At 34.2% G+C, this 17,153-nt stretch overlaps 1 protein-coding gene across 3 annotated transcripts in view; it reads right to left on the reverse strand.

Annotated features, from left to right (window-relative positions):
• Positions 1-255: 255 nt before the first annotated feature.
• Positions 256-17,153, reverse strand: part of ECHDC1 (ethylmalonyl-CoA decarboxylase 1) — a 44,070-nt gene continuing 27,172 nt past the window's right edge. For all 3 annotated transcript variants that reach the window (XM_069488054.1, XM_069488056.1, XM_069488055.1), the window contains exon 6: positions 256-4,012. In XM_069488054.1, coding sequence (XP_069344155.1) covers positions 3,604-4,012 — 409 coding nt within the window. In that variant the 3' untranslated portion in view covers positions 256-3,603. The remainder of the gene's footprint in view (positions 4,013-17,153) is intronic.

A 17,153-nucleotide genomic window follows, 5' to 3' on the forward strand; every position in this document is an offset into this window, starting at 1 on the left:
TAAACAATGACCTTTGGTTATAAGCTAAATACTATTACAGAAATATAGGCATTGATAGCAACAATTTTTAAGACAAAAGTTGCATATTTTAGCCAAATGTTCCAGATTACTTGGTAAATACCCAAGTGAGTATTTGGGGGGGGAAAAAAAAAAGCTAGGCCAATGAGTTCAGATATTAAAAATATAATTTAATACAAATTTTTGTAGTACAAGTCTACTAATGAGAGAAACAGCATTCTTTGAAGGGAACATTTAACTTATTACAGTTCCCTATCATCAAATTTTCTGTTCATCTCTGCTGATCTGTAATGAGATTTTTGCATTATATTACATATTTCATCTGAAAATTCTTTTGACATAGATAGGTACTGCTAAATACTGCAGTTCATGAGCATATGATTTTAATTGAGCATATTCATTGCTTGAAAGGAATTTACAGAATTTTATTAGGTTCTTCTCTTGATATTTGCCTTTTAGCATATCATTACATTGCAGATTAATCATTTCCATTTGAAGTTTAGGTGAAAACAACTCAATTGCACAGACAAATGTATTTTGAAATATAGAAATTTCTTGCATCTTGGTCTAAAATGTGCTGCTGAAACTAAGCTCAGAAAATTTACCCACTATTTGTGTGAGAATGGAGATCTCACTTCTTGTTTTAATTTCTGACAGCGCAGGAAGTGTATAAAGCTTAATATTATTTGTGATTCAAACCTTAGTTGTCATTAAAATGACTTTCCCAAAGTATATGTTTTACATATAAGCACTGTTTTGCCTTGTAATTTTAGGTTTTTTTAATTTCAGAATATTACAAGGATACAAATAATATGGTTACACGGATTGCTTTTGTACTGCTTGAGACAAAGTTATAAGTGTGCTAGTCTCCTAGATAAATGTACATTGTACCAGTTAGGTATGATTTCACCCATTCCCTTTCTCCCCCCATCACCTGTTTGATTTCCATTGAGTTTTATTTCCTATTGTGCACATGAGCGCTTTTTGGTTAGTTCTAATTTAATAGTGAGTAGATGAGGTGTTTATTTCTCCATTCTTGCAATACTTCCTTAGGAGAATGGTCTCCACTTCCATCCAGATTGTTACAAAAGGTATCAATTCTTTCAATTCTTTTTTTTTTTGTGGCTAAGTAGTACTCCATGGTATACAGATAGCACATTTTATTAATCCACTCATGAACTGATGAGCACTTGGGTTGATTCCACATCTTCGCTATTGTGAATTGTGCTGCAATAAACATTCCTGTGCAACTGTCTTTTTGATAAAATGACTTATTTTCCTTGGATAAATACCCAGTAGTGGGATTGCTGGATCAAATGGCTGGTCTACTTTTAGTTCTTTAAGTTATTTCCATAATGTTTTCCACAGAGGTTGTACTAGTTTGCAGTACTACCAACAGTGTATAAGTGTTCCTTTCTCTCCCCATCCACACCAGTATCTATTGTTTTGAGATTTTTTTATAAAAGCCATTCTAACGGGTTAGGTAATATCTCATTGTGGTTTTGATTTGCATTTCCCTGATGATTAGTGACGTTGAGCGTTTTTTCATATATTTATTGGTCATTTGTCTATCTTATGAAAAGTTTCTGTTATATTTTTTGCCCACTTTTTAATGGGGTTTTTTGATTTTTTCCTTCCTGATCTTTGTAGATTCTGTTTATTAGCCCTCTATCAGATGTACAATGTGCAAATATTTTCTCTCATTCTGTAGGTTATCTGTTTGTTCTGTTGATTGTTTCCTTGGCTGTGCAGAAGCCTTTTAATTTAAAAAGTCCTATTTATTTATTTTTGTTGTTGCTGTGATTGCCATTGGGGGTCTTTGAAAATGTTGAGGAAATGGACAAATTCTTGAAAACACACAACCTCCCGAGCCTCAGTCAGGAAGAAATAGAACTCCTGAACAGACCAATATCAAGCAATGAAATTGAAGCAGCAATAAAAAGTCTTCCAACAAAAAAACATCCTGGACCAGATGGCTTCCCAGCAAAATTTGACTAGATCTACAGAGAAGAACTGGTATCCATACTACAGAAGTTATTTTATAACATTGAGAAGAAAGGAATCCTCTCCAACTCATTTTATGAAGCCAGTATCACCTTAATACAAAAGCCAGGAAAGGACACAACAAAAAAGCAAAACTACAGACCAATATCCCTTTTGAATATAGATGTGAAAATTCTCAATAAAATTCTAACAAACCTAATTCAGCTGCACATCAAAAAAGTAATCCTTCACGACCAAGTAGGCTTCATCCCAGGGATGCAAGGAGGGTTCAACAATATGTAAGTCCATAAATGTGATTCACCACATAAACAGAAGCAAAAACAAAGACCATATGGTTATCTCAACAGATGCAGAAAAAGCATTTGACAAAATTCAGTACTCTTTTATGATAAGGACTCTAAACAAAATATGTATAGGTGGAACATACTTCCCAAATTATAAAAGCCATACATGACAAACCCACAGCCAAGATCATACTGAATGGGGAAAAACAGAAAGCATTCCCACTTAGAACTGGAACTAGACAAGATTGCCCATTGTCACTACTTTTATTCAGCATAGTGCCAGAAGTCCTTGCCAGAGCAAGCAGGCAAGAGAAGGAAATCAAGGGTATCCAAATAGGATAGAGGAAAGAAGAGGTCAAACTATCATTCTTTGTTGATGATGTGATCTTATATCTGGAACACCTGAAAGACTGTCAAGAGACTCCTTGAAGCGATAAACTCAGCAAAGTCTCAGGTTACAAAATCAACGTATGCAAATCAGTAGCATTTCTATACACCAGCAACAATTAAGCTGGGAATCAAATCAAAGACACCATACCTTTCACAATAGCAACAAAGAAAATAAAATATCTAGGAATATATTTAACCAAGGAGGTGAAAGACCTCTACAAGGGGAATTACAAATCACTGAGGAAGGAAATCACAGAGGATGTAAACAAATGGTAAACATATGCTCGGAGATTGGCAGAATCAGCATTGTTAAAATGTCTACAAAATGATTTACACATTCAGTGCAATCCCCATCAAAATACCAACATCATTTTTTGCAGATCTAGAAAAAATAATGCTATGCTTCATTTGGAACCACAAAAGAGCCTGAATAGCCAAAGCAACCTTAAGCAAAAGGAATAAATCTGGAGGCATCACTCTACGAGACTTTAAGCTATATATACTACAAGGCTATCGTAACCAAAACAGCATGGTACTGGCATGAAAATAGAGACAGACCAATGAACAGATCAGAGAACAGAGATATAAAATCATCTTTGACAAAGTAGACAACAATATACACTGGGGAAAATATCCCTATTCAATATTTGGTACCGGGAAAATTGTATAGCCACGTGTAAAACACTGAAAGAGGATCCTTATCTCTCACCACTCACTAAAATTAATTCAAGATGATTAGCAGACTTAAACCTAAGACATGAAACCATAAGAATTTTAGAAGAAAGTGTTGCAAAATATTAAAAACAAATCAGAATATTAGTAGTAGCCTTGAGAGTAATTCTGATGTTCATATTTAATTTTAATACATATCATTGGAGCTTTATAGTTTGTCCACATTTTTAAAAAACTATTTATTAAATTTTCCTTTCTTAGCAATAGCCTCTAAATTTATAGGTCCACCCCAAAGTGTTCCTAAAAGATCTCTTTCATTTTGTAATGCGTCCTCTAAATATAGCTCTTTGCCTGAACAAACAGATTTTTTCAAAGCTCTAATTACTTCTGGTGGCCCTTCAATAAATTGCTTTAGCCACTCTTGAGCCTCTTCTAGAGATTTAGTTTCATCTGAAGATTGCAAGACATCTTCGATCATTCCTATGTTTAGAGCTTTTTTTGGATCCAGTTTGAGGGCCCCACTTAACACTTTGAGTGCTTGTCTACTGCCAATTATTTCAACCAGCCGGGTAGTGCCACCCCAGCTTGGTATTATACCCCTCTCTTTATGGACAAATCTGATCTCACTCTCTGGTGTCATTAACCTGCAAAAGAAAAAAAGAAAAACTTAATTGTATAATCATAAAGTAGTACCCATTCATCATTTAATATGAAATCACAGATCTTTATAAGTAGATGTGTTAAAAACTGAATGTTAGAAAAACATGGCTGTTTCATCTGGAATTTAGTTTACATAGTACTTAACATTTTCCTTTGAAAACAACATCAGCACTTTTGTTGTGCTTGTTTATCCTTTACATTGCAATAAGAACTTTATGTTTCTTTCTAAAAGTCCAATTTCATCCTTCTAAAGTGACTGGTGGCCTAATGAGAAAACCAGGATCAAGAAAAGATGGGAGTAGGAAATGTTAGGTTCATACTATGAAAAAAAAAAAAGCATAGTAAGTTAAAGTTCTCAACAGTCCTCGGAAAAAGAAGAAATTATGTTTTTTAATGCAGAATTTATCCAGCAAATATTTACTAAACACTACCAATGCCAGGTGGTGGTCTACGTGCTGAGACTACAGGAGTGACCAAAATGAAATCCTTGTGCTTGGGAGCTACATTCTGGTTTGGAGAGAAAGGCAATAAACCATATAATGTCAGTGATGAAAAGTGCTATAAAGAAAAATGGGGCAAGGGACTAATGAATGAGGATATGTGTGTTGGAGGTATGTTATTTTGGATGGAGAAGGCATCTGAATATTTGAGCAGCTACCTGAGGGAGTGAGCAATATAAAACTCCGGGAGAAAGTATTCCAGGATGAAGGAATTGCAAGCCCAAAGGTCCCAAAGAGGTACTACTTTTAGTATCTCTAGGGACAAGGCCAGTATAACTGGGACAGAGAAAGCAAATAGAGTAATGGGTGAAATCAGAGAAACAGACTTACAGGCTCTAGTAAGGACTTCAGATTTTAAGTGTGAACTTATTTAGAAGAGGTCAACCAAGGGATTAGCAATCTGGTTAATGAGGGTTGTTCTGGTTGCTGTATAAATGAAGACTTTTTGTTTAGTATTTCATAGCACTTTGAAGAACTGGCCATACAACTATGGCAGAGCCAGGATTTAAACCCATGCAGTTTGACTTCAATGTATCCTCTTAACTTCATGGTGCATACAATCGTTGACTAGACAAAAGTGGAAGCAGGTATACCAGTAAGAAAATTGGTAGTGGCTTGGGTTAGACTCATAACAGTGATTTCCTATAGCAGGGTTTCATTTTTCCCAAATTATGGGATTTTTACAAACAGAGTTTTTAATAAGGAAAGTGTAATAATAAAAGGGAGTTAACGCAAAGAAATTGGTGGGCCTAGTGAAAGGCTTCACATCTGCCAGTTAAATATTTCTAGACTGTCAACAAACTGAGTAAAGCTGTATGATTTAGGAAATAGTTTTATTTTGACTGCATGGTTCAATTAGAAGCTTTCAGTGTGTTAAAACCTAATTAGGGCCAAATATCAGGTCTGAATTTTAATTTTTTAAGAAAAAATTTTGCCTTCAAACCACTCATTATATAAAAGAAGACCTTAAGTTGGTTTGACTTTCCAAACTGTTAAATGATCAACTGCAGGTGATTTGGTTCTATTAGCACGAAGAGCAGACTCAGTCCTTGACCCTTTAATCAGGAGAAATATTCCAGTATAGAATTCCCACAAAATCTTATTTTTTAACCTACTGGGAGACATTCTCATCAATGCTATGAATTTCTACAAAGGAAAATATACCTCTATTATGAACATATACTTCTGAGGCAAATAGCTATAAAAATAGTAATTTTTAAATAGGGAGAGAGAAAGAACAAGTCTCATAAGAATCTGAATCTAGTGTAAAATTGTGGAAGGAGTACTACCTTGTTATAATAAACAGAAAACAATGTCAAAGATTAAGAAGGAATAGAGGCCGGGCGCGGTGGCTCACGCCTGTAATCCTAGCACTCTGGGAGGCCGAGGCAGGTGGATCGCTCAAGGTCAGGAGTTCGAGACCAGCCTGAGCAAGAGCGAGACCTCGTCTCTACTAAAAATAGAAGGAAATTATCTGGCCAACTAAAATATATATAGAAAAAAATTAGCCAGGCATGGTGGCGCATGCCTGTAGTCCCAGCTACTCGGGAGGCTGAGGCGGTAGGATCGCTTAAGCCTAGGAGTTTGAGGTTGCTGTGAGCTAGGCTGACGCCACGGCACTCACTCTAGCCCGAGCAAAAAAGCGAGACTCTGTCTCAAAAAAAAAAAAAAAAAAAAAAAAAAAAAAAAGGAATAGAAATGTCTATGCCTGCAATGTAGTATGTAAAGGATTATGTCAGGAATAAATTCATTTAGAATCAGCTGAATATAAAAGTTGGTTAAAGTCCTCAATGTTGGGATAATGTAGATGAGCTATGACAACAAAAGCTATTACCTATGTAAGCACATTTAGATTTGGAATTCTTTGCTTCTAATGAAGAATCTTCATCATCTTTATACCTTGTTATTTTTCTTTATTTTACAAAGTAAAGTGTTCTTTTTTGAATTATATTTGACAACTCTAACAAATCTTGACATAATCTTTGTGAAAATACTTGTGTTCAAACTCTGGCATCCATTCTTTATAAATCATATACCTCAGGTATAGTTTTGTACTGATATACATTTAATATACAGGTGTCCTAAAAGTCACCATACATAGGGAAAATGGGAAATTGTAGCTAAATGTACCTTTATTTACAAAATATTCATTACAAAACTTTACAGAATTTTTCCTTTGGAGACTTCTGGGACACCCCATACATTAAACAGATATGACCAAACTATTCATTGGTGATAAAAGAACACAGGTAGTGTACTCAACAATGACAGACATATACAGCATTCAGATGGTAACCTTTCACAAAACTCTTTATTAACCTAAAAATTAAAGTATAAAATTTTAAAACTTGAAAAACATAACTTGAGAAGACATCCAATCAACAAGATACATCCAAAACTCTTACAGATTTATATAATAATTCCTTCTAGAGTTTAGATGCAGTTACCTGATAATGTAATTTACTGTAGGGGATAATCTATTAATCTATATAGAGTACTGAAAGATTTAGCTCTTATAATTCTGAAGATTTACAATAGACTCAATTTATAAAACCACATTAAACTCTCTTATTTTGACACATAAAAGAATTATAAGTATTTTCTGACTATTTATTAGTAAAACTGTTATTGGCAATGTTTAAAATTTCCTGTGACATTCTGGGGGAGAGGAGATGAAAGTAATCAAAAGTGGAAATGCTTCTTGTTACTGCCTAGATGAAACAATGTTATAGGAAAAACTACCCACAACTGAGGAAAGTGGCTCACCTTCGACAAAGTAAAGTGTTTGTATCTAGAAGGACTGTTCAGTGAGCTACTACTTTCTGATGAGTTAACTATAAGTGTCAGGTCTTTGAACAAATGTACACAAGAAAAACAATTCTAAAAAGAAATTATCAAATTTTACTGAAATAGTTTTTAGTAAAAGTTATACAAGAAAAACTTTTCTAAAAAATGTTTATTATTAAATAAATTTACTTCTAGTGAACTCTGTGATAAAGGATGGAAACACATAAATAATTGAATTAGAAGACTCTACAGCTTTCTAGCATGGCCACTGGACTGGCTGCACACTATACCTTGTAAAACACTGCAAAGGAAAAAGACACATGGTACAGAGAGGATGAAGAAGATTCATCTCTAGATCTTAGGAAGCTACTTAACATCTCTGAGCCTCGGTTTGCTTGTCTATAAAAATACATGTAGTAATAGTACTTATGCCATAGAATTATTATGAGTGTTAAATGAGTTAATATGTGACAGGTACTTAGAACATATATACTCAATTCTTTTATAGGTGAGCTTGGATTGTGTCTGTATGATTAAAAAAAAAATCAGTGTGAAACTGTCTGCCTTAACAGCAGTACAGTAGAACACAGTATTAAACTTTTATTTGGAAGTATAAAAGCTGTATATATTTTGTAGTCTGACACATATTAAATTCTATGTATTAGCTTTCATTAAATAAGTCACATGGATAGGTAAGTACAATTAACAGTAGTGTTTCTGCTAGAGAGGTAGAAGTTGTTTCCTAGATTAAAATCACTCAGTCCCTAAAGTATTCAAAGTAAAAGAGCTATATTCACACTGTGAAACCCAGAAAATAATATTATACTATCTTTCCTCAATGTAGATTATATAAATGCAGAACACAAAACATATGCTATTTTTATATTTCCAAATAAAGTTAGAATTAATGCTGTGTTCTATAGATATGGCTGAAGCAGAAGATTACAAACTGATTTAAAAAAAAAAATAGGTAGACACTTATCCCTCTAAAATTTCTTAAGGAGAATTGTGCAATAAAAGTAACAGCATGAATATCTTGAAATCTTAAAGAAAGCATTGATGTTACAAAATTAACACAATGTCGTAAATTTAAAGTTTGGAATCACTGATTTAAATAAGCTTTAGTCTAGAGGCAGAAACTGCTAGTCCTTTTACACTGAGACCCAAAGACAACAAAGCAAACTTTGCTGACCTGGGGAAATATGGCATAGAAAATTATAGAATTAGCAATGGCATCTCTGACTGCAAACAATTTAAAAAGCATGCTTTCACCATAAACTTAATTTTTTTGGACATACATTTTCTTGGCACCTTCTCCCTTCCCACCTGCCATCACATCACAAGACAAACTATGGACAATAGAAGGAAAGAACTCAAAACTTCTCTCACTATAGTCTCACTTTTCTGATTTCCAACTCTCACATGATTGGCCTCATGAAGCTACATTCATTTTATACACAGACTGAGTAAGAAAGTATATGATTGAATGAGTGAAAATTTTTATTTGTGCGTGTGTGGTGGCAGAGTGAGGGAGGAGCAGACAAGTAAACGTTTTGTGATATTCAAGTCTGATTTGTAATCCTAACATGATCACAGATGGATTTTCTTGATATTGCAGGCTGTAAAGCAAGAATTTCCAAGAAATGTGGTGACAATTACAAAACAAAGAAAGCAACATGGGCAATGTGAGTGCTTCCTGAGGTGGGCATCTCATATTCAGACTACAGGCACTTCCAAATCAAAAATGGAATCTGTTCTTTAGGGATGTGTGTATGTGCATGCATTTATTTATGTATGTGCAAGTTTGTGTACTGTGTATATATTTTGTATTTTATTCATTAAGCCAATATTTTAATAAAAGGGCTACCTACAGTAAGCTCCCTTGCGGAATGCATGATTACAGCTCCCTTTCTTTGTAATATGCTTTGAACTAATGGGTAGCAGCTGGAAATGGTAATATCTGGGAATGAGGGTTATTTATATTCATGAAAACAACACTAGAGATTGAAAACAAATTAGATAGACAGGTTCTAAATTGTGTAGTTGAGAATTTTATTTCACTAGGGATATGGAGGAATAAAAATGTGCTTTTCATCTGGTATATAAACAAATCAATATCCCAAAGGAAAAATGGGAAAAGAAAATGCACAATTCTCTCTCTCTGTCTCACACACACACACAGACAAATCAGTGAACTTATCAAAATGTATGCCATAGCAAAAATCTCTAAAAATGCAAATTAAAAATTGGGGTATTATTTTTGATTATCAAAATTAGAAAAGATCTTTTAAAAGATTATACTCATTGTAAGAAATGATGTTCTCAAATAGATACTCATTTACTGCTGGTGGTAGTATAAATTGATAAAATCCTTCCTGGAGGACAACTGGCAATTACCAAAAGCCTTGAACATTTTCATATCCTTTGATTAAGTTCTTATACTACTTATAGGACATATTTTCAGGAAATAATGTGAAATGTGGATAAAACCTTATGCATAAGGAAGTTATCACAGCATTAATCATGACAGAGGAAAACTGGAAACAGTGGAACAGAACAGAAAATCTATCAACAGACCCAACTATGTATCATGTACTAGGAAATTTAGTGTATGGTAAGGTGGTATCTCCAATCATTAGAACACAGAGGCCGTTTAAAATAGTGTTGGAACAAACAGCCATTTGGAAAAAAGATAAAATAAGATCCATTACTCAAACCACACATAAAAATAAGCTCGAAATGAATTAGCTACATAAATGTAAAACAAAACCATACAAGTACTATTACAGAAGAGAACGGAGGAATTCTTCTATAACCCAGGTTTATGTATAAAGAAGACTTTTTAACTACCACTCAAAACCAGATGCAACAACAACAAAAAAAGTTTGATGCATACGACATTTTTTAAAAAAAAAAGCCTGCATGGCAAAAATGAATAAATAACAAAAAATAAGCAAAGTCAAAAGACATATGACAAGCTGGGCAAATATATACAAAATATATTGCAGACAATGACAAATATCTCTAATGTTCATCTCAGTGAATGGCATAGGGAAATTATTTGATTCATTCTTAAATCTTTTCTCAAAGTTTGTAATTATTGCAAAATAAAAACCAAAAAATAGAATTCCAGTTTCTCTCTAGTACCAAATTCAACAGCAAAAAACTAAATGTTAGGCATGTAATTGAAATATTTACATGCTTTTGACTGCCAGAAGTTTATGCTAAAAGCCAAGCAGTCCAAGTCTGTCATTTTCTATTTTCTAAGGTAGTTTTGCGAGATTGTTTTCCCTTTCCCCATACATGTTTAGAATGATTAGAATTAGACAGAGAGTAGAATCAAAGAGTGTTCTAAGTACTTCCTGAAGCACATTCTGGAATCTTGAGCTTGAAAGCAATCTAACAAATCATACTATAGGTATAATTACATTTAAAATAATGTTTGTATCAGAAAACCCTTTCTAAATTAGTTATACAATCATTCGCTGAATAATGACATTTCAATCAATGATGGACCACGTAAACAATGGTGGTCCCTTAAGATAATGGAGCTAAAAGTTTTTTATAAACTGGTGACATTGTAGCCACTGAATGTCGTAGAACAATGAAATACTTATGTGTTTGTGGTAATGCTGGTGTAAGCAAATCTACTGTCAGTTGTATAAAAGTATGGCACATACAATTATGTACAGTACATGATACTTGATAATAAATGAAACTGGGCTGTGTATTTACTATACTATTAATTGTTATTATAGAGTGTACACTTTCTACGTATAAAAAAAGTTAACTGTAAAATAGCCTCAGACGGGTTATTCAGGCAGTATTCCAGAAGAAGGCATTGTTACCATAGGAGATGAGAGCTCCATGCGTGCTATTGCCCCTGAAGACATTCCAAGTGGGACAAGCTGTGGAGGTGGAAGACAGTGACACTAATGGTCCTAACTCTCGTAGGCCTAGGCTAATGTGTATGTTTGTTTGTTAGCGTTTAAAAAAAAAGTTTAAAAAGTTTAAAAATAATTTAAATAGAAAAAGAGCTTATAGAATAAGGATATAAAGAAAGAAAATATTTTTGTATGTTTATACAATGTATTTGTGTTTTAAGCTAAGTGTTATTTCAAGAGTCAAAAAGCTTAAAAAAATAAGCTGATAAAGTAAAAAGTTACAGTAAGCTAAAGTTAATTTATTATTGAAGAAAGAATTTTTTATTAATTTAATGCAGTCTAAGTATACAGTTTATAAAATCTACAGTAGTGTACAGTAATGTCCTAGGCCTTCACATTCACTCACCACTCACACACTGACACCCAGAGCAACTTCCAGTCCCGCAAGCTCCATTCATGGTAACTGCCCTATATGGGTGTACCATTTTTTTAATCTTTTATACCATATTTTTACTGTACCTTTTCTATGTTTAGACATACAAATACTTACCATTGTGTTACAGTTACCTACAGTATTCAGTACAGTGCCATGCTTTACAAGTTTGTAGCCTAGGTGCAATAGGCTATACCATATAGCCTAGGTGTTTATGTCATAGGCTCTACCATCTAGGTTTATGTAAGTACATTCTGTAATGTTCACACAGCAATCAAATCACCTAATGATGCATTGTTCAAAATGTATCCCTGTCACTAAGCAGTGCATGACCGTATATGGTAACTATTACCAATGTTTTCTAAAAGTATCTAAACAAAAGTTAAAAAAATAAAAACACAGTTTACAAAATTAATTTAGAATAACAAAGTTACCTCTTTTCACTGGTAATCAAACAGAAATAGAAAAGTTAGCAACAAATAAGACAATTATATTCTCTGTACCAAGCCCATATATGGTAGGTAGAATGACCCCAAAAAGATGTCCATGCTCTATGGAACCTGTGCTTATGTTACCTTACATGGTAAATGGGATGTAATGAAAGTTACATCCATCCTTAAAATAGGAAGATTATCCTGGATTATCTGAGTGGGCCCAATCTAATCCTAAGAACACTTAAATGCAGATAATTTTCTCCAGCTGGAGTCAGAGAGATGCAGCAGAAAGGCAAATAGATTGAAATGTGAGAGGAATTTGAACCACCACTGCTGGAGGGGGCCACGTGGAAAGCAAGAGAAGGAATGCAGGTAGCTTCCAGGGGCAAAGGCTCATTCCTTGCTGACGTCAGCAAGGGAACAAGGACCTCAGTCCTACAAGAACCTAGAACTGAATTCTGTCAGTTGGAACTTGGATAAGCCTGGAAGTGGATCCTCCCCTGGAGTCTTCAGGGCCCAGTTCAACTGACACTGATTTTGGCCTTTAGAGAAATCAATTGAGCCCAGGCAGACTCTGGATCTCTATATTTGTGAATAATAAAGATGTTTTAAGCCACTAAATTTGAGGTAATGTTATGGCATCTATAGAAAACTACTACACATACAAACATTTTCTTATTTTATATTTCATTCCAAATATTTTTAATTTGTCAAGATGGATTAAAAAGTTCAAAGCGAATTATTTTATTACATTTCTAGCTTTTAGTTTTCCTCAATCAATTTTATCACTAAAATGGAAATATAATGCATGAGTGACTAGATTCTGAACATTGAAGAATGCCCATTTTTAATTCATAAGTTAGTCTTTTGCTTTAAAAATATTTTTAAAAGGCCATTTTCTCTTGGAGTGTTTTACATAAAAATTATGACTCAACTGAATGCAATTTAAAATGAAGCTCTATATGTGCCAAGTAGACCTGTGTGTTTCTGACATATGTATTCATTAGATCTACTATCAGCTAGTGCTTACAGGGTTTCGGGGACAACGGGCAATGCTAGAATGCTCTATGAGCTCATTTCTTTTATATATTCATATTAAGTGTATCTCCATCTGCTATGGTACTTTCCACTGGTATGGATGAAAATGTTAGTTGAGTGAATTCCAGGCAATCCTCCAAGGTTAAGAAAGTTAAACAAGCAAAAAGGACCAACACATATACTTAAAGAAAGAACTTTCTATTTTTAGCAGAATGCTATAAAAACTTTTGGTGTTCTTTTGAAACAAGCAGATAATCCTAGAATATAACTACAGCAATTTGTCATAAAAGGTAACTGACAAGGTACGGATAAAGTTGGGGAAAAACATCAGCTAGAGCAACTTGTACGGATTTATCACTTCCTTGTAACTGGGGCTACTAGTGTAGTTAATTTAGTAGGCAATTTCTCTAATAACATCTTTTTTTTTTTTTTTTTTTAATAGTAGAGATGGGGTCTCGCTATGTTGCTCAGGATGGTCTTGAACACCTGGGCTCAAGTGATCCTCCCACCTCGGCCTCCCAAAGTGCTAGGATTACAAGTGTGAGCTACTGTGCCAGCCAAACCTCTAACTTTTAAAAACTATAGTTGCCCTTGGTATGTGGGTTTTAAAAGGGCTGAGTAATCTAGGACAGTGCTTTTCAAATTTCTATGGTCACGGATCAATTTCTTCTACATTAAAAAAATTTTCTAATCAGTTGTAGACAAATAATTTTGTAAAATAAAAAAAATTACTGAAAAATAGAACAAAAAACCAAGACATATTAATACACTTTTTTTATGGCTGTGCCTGCTATACGTGGGTACCGAAATATGTTTGATGAACAAAGACACCACTTCCAGAAAACTTGATCTACAATGAATGTGTTTTCATTGGAAGCTGCTCTGCAAATGTATGAGGTATATTACTGGATAAATCTGAGAGAGAGTAATATCCTCAGATATCTCATAACAAGTAAAATTAGGTATTTAATGAGGCTTTAGGACACACGATACTTTCTTCATTTAGAGAATAAAAGCAAGACAATTTCACAGTATTATAGGATATAATAGTCTCTGATTATTTTTTCTGCTATTTTGCCTTTTGTCTTAAACCCTAACTACACCCAAACACAGATGAGTAATGAATACAAAAGATGATACAAAAGTCTAATAAATACAAAAGTGTAATAACAAGAATCTACGTTAGAGGATTTTCACATTTTCCAAAGGACATCTAAAAAGTCTTAATCTGTACTTTTATGTAAAAGATTTTTAAGTGTAGTAATGCACACTTGCATATAGCTCAGAATCTTTAAATGTATTATATATTTAAATATATATTTCAGGTTCATATATTATATATATTACATATATGTTGAAATTATATATTCCATAAGTACATGTATGTCAGGGTAAAGTAAATAATGGATTTAATTCTTTCACACTTATAGCATTTCCTATTTAGTCTCCCATCGTGCATAAAGCCAATGACTGCCTCCTCTTTACAGAATAAAATATAGCAGCATCCTAATGCAATCTGTACTGCTGACAGCAGAGGGCACTGTCATATAAAATGACCACTTTTCATTGTGTACAAAGAATCCAGTCTGATCAGGAAGTACTAATTTTCAAAGAGGCCAGGATTTCTGTAAATTATCTTATGATACACTAAAACCATTTAAAAATCTCTATGTGTGTACAAAGTGACATATTTTAACTGACAAATTGAAACTTGAGTAATAAATTATTTTAAAAAAGAAAAATCAATATAAAATTTTACTATTTTGCATGAATTAGCTTACTGAATCTTTTCTTATACATCTATTGCTACATAATGCCATTTATATGAAGTTGAAAAGAAAAAAATAGAATATATTTGTTACAGTTATAGCATATTAAACCATAAAGGAAGCAAAGAAGTAATTACCATAAAATTAAGGATAATATTAACAGTTAACACTAAGTGGAAGAAAGGGGATTATGACCAAGAAGGGGCAGGTGGGGGGCTTTGGGAGTGCTGGCAATGCTACTGTTCTTGACCTCTATCGTGGTTATGAAGGTTCTACTTTGTAAAAAGTCATCCAACTGAATGTTTATGTTTTATATGACAAAACCATACTATTAGAAGGCCTATCAGAACTGTATCAGTAGTCAGAAGAAATATCTTAAGACAAAAGATAATGATAAAGTATTATATATATAGAAACATCTACTTTAAAATCAGGGGTTCTAACCCATGGGTCCATGGAAGATATTTTATGTGAAGTTTCCTAATAGAGAATCCCTAGCTTTCATTATATTCTCAGAAAACTAGAAGATCAATATAGAAATATCATCTAGGTATTAATATAGGTCCAGCCATTTTAGAAGTAAGTGAGTTAAGAAAACTATTCAAAGAGCATAGAAAACAACACATCTAATACTAGAAGTGTTTTTGTTTAGGGAAATCATTATCTTCATTCATGAAGTTAAACACTCAGATATGCTTAGACCCCCTATATTCTTTCTGATAAAAAATATAAAGAAAATGGCATTCTATTCTCCTTATGTTTATTTCTTTAGTAGATAATTGTTTAAGGAAAAAATATAATGATTATGGAGTTATATTAAGCAAAAGGTATGTCAACAATACACAAAGGACAGGAGAAGGGAAATAAAAAAATATGTTGTAATGTCTTTATATGTTTTGTGAAGTAATACATTATTTGAAGGTAGACTGTGACAACTTTAAAATGCCATTGTTAACCCTAAGCCAACTAGTAAAAAAATCTATATATCTGATACACATATACACATATACATATATATATATATGGAAGAGATATGGTTAATATTAGAGGTAAAATGGGATCACAAAATAATCTAGAATGAAGCAGGAAAAAAGAGTAAGAAGGAACAAACAACAGATGGGACAAATACAGGCATACACTGTTTTATTGCGTTTCACTTTATTGTGCTCCGTAGTAGGATTTTTTTTACAAACTGCAGGTTTGTGGCAACCCTGCATTAGGCCAATCTGTCAGTGCCATTTTCTAACAGCATGTGCTCACTTTGTATCTCTGTCACATTTTGGTAATTCTTGCAATGTTTCAAATTTTTTTATTATTATTTTATCTGGTATGATGATGTGTGATCAGTGATCTTTAATCTTACTATTTTAATCGTTTGGGTATACCACAAACCACCCCCCGCAATGTAAGACAGCAAACTTAATCAATAAATGTTGAGTGTGTTCTGACAGCTCCACTGACCAGCTGTTCCCCCATCTCTCTCCCTCTCCTCAGGTCTCCCCTACTCCCTGAGACACAACAATAGTCTCCCCTATTCCCTGAGACACAGCAATATTGAAATTAGGCCAATTAATAACCCTACAATGGCCTTTAAGTGTTCAAGTGAAAGGAAGAGTCACACGTCTCTCACTTTAAATCAAAAGCTAGAAGTGATTAAGTGTAGTGAAGAAGGTGTGTTGAAAGCTGAGCTAGACCAAAGCTAGGCCTCTTGTACCAAATAGTTAGTCAAGTTGTCAAAGCAAAGGAAAAGTTCTCGATGAAAATTAAAAGTGCTAGTCTAGGCCGGGTGTGGTGGCTCACGCCTGTAATCCTAGCACTCTGGGAGGCCGAGGCGGGTGGATCGCTCGAGGTCAGGAGTTCGAGACCAGCCTGAGCAAGAGTGAGACCCCGTCTCTACTAAAAATAGAAAGACATTATATGGACAACTAAAAATCTATATAGAAAAAATTAGCCGGGCATAGTGGCGCATGCCTGTAGTCCCAGCTACTCGGGAGGCTGAGGCAGTAGGATCGCTTAAGCCGAGGAGTCTGAGGTTGCTGTGAGCTAAGCTGACGCCACGGCACTCACTCTAGCCTGGGCAACAAAGTGAGACTCTGTCTCAACAACAACAAAAAAAAAGTGCTAGTCTAGGCCAGGCATAGTGGCTCACAGCTGTAATCCTAGCACTCTGGGAGGCTAAGGTGGGAGGACTGCTTGAGGCCAGGAGTTTGAGGTTGTAGTGAGCTATGATAAGGCCACCGCACTCTAGCCTGGGTGACAGAGTGAGACTCTGTCTGGAAA

The sequence above is a fragment of the Eulemur rufifrons genome, chromosome 15 (genome assembly GCF_041146395.1).
Source record: "Eulemur rufifrons isolate Redbay chromosome 15, OSU_ERuf_1, whole genome shotgun sequence".
Classification (NCBI taxonomy): Eukaryota; Metazoa; Chordata; class Mammalia; order Primates; family Lemuridae; genus Eulemur; species Eulemur rufifrons.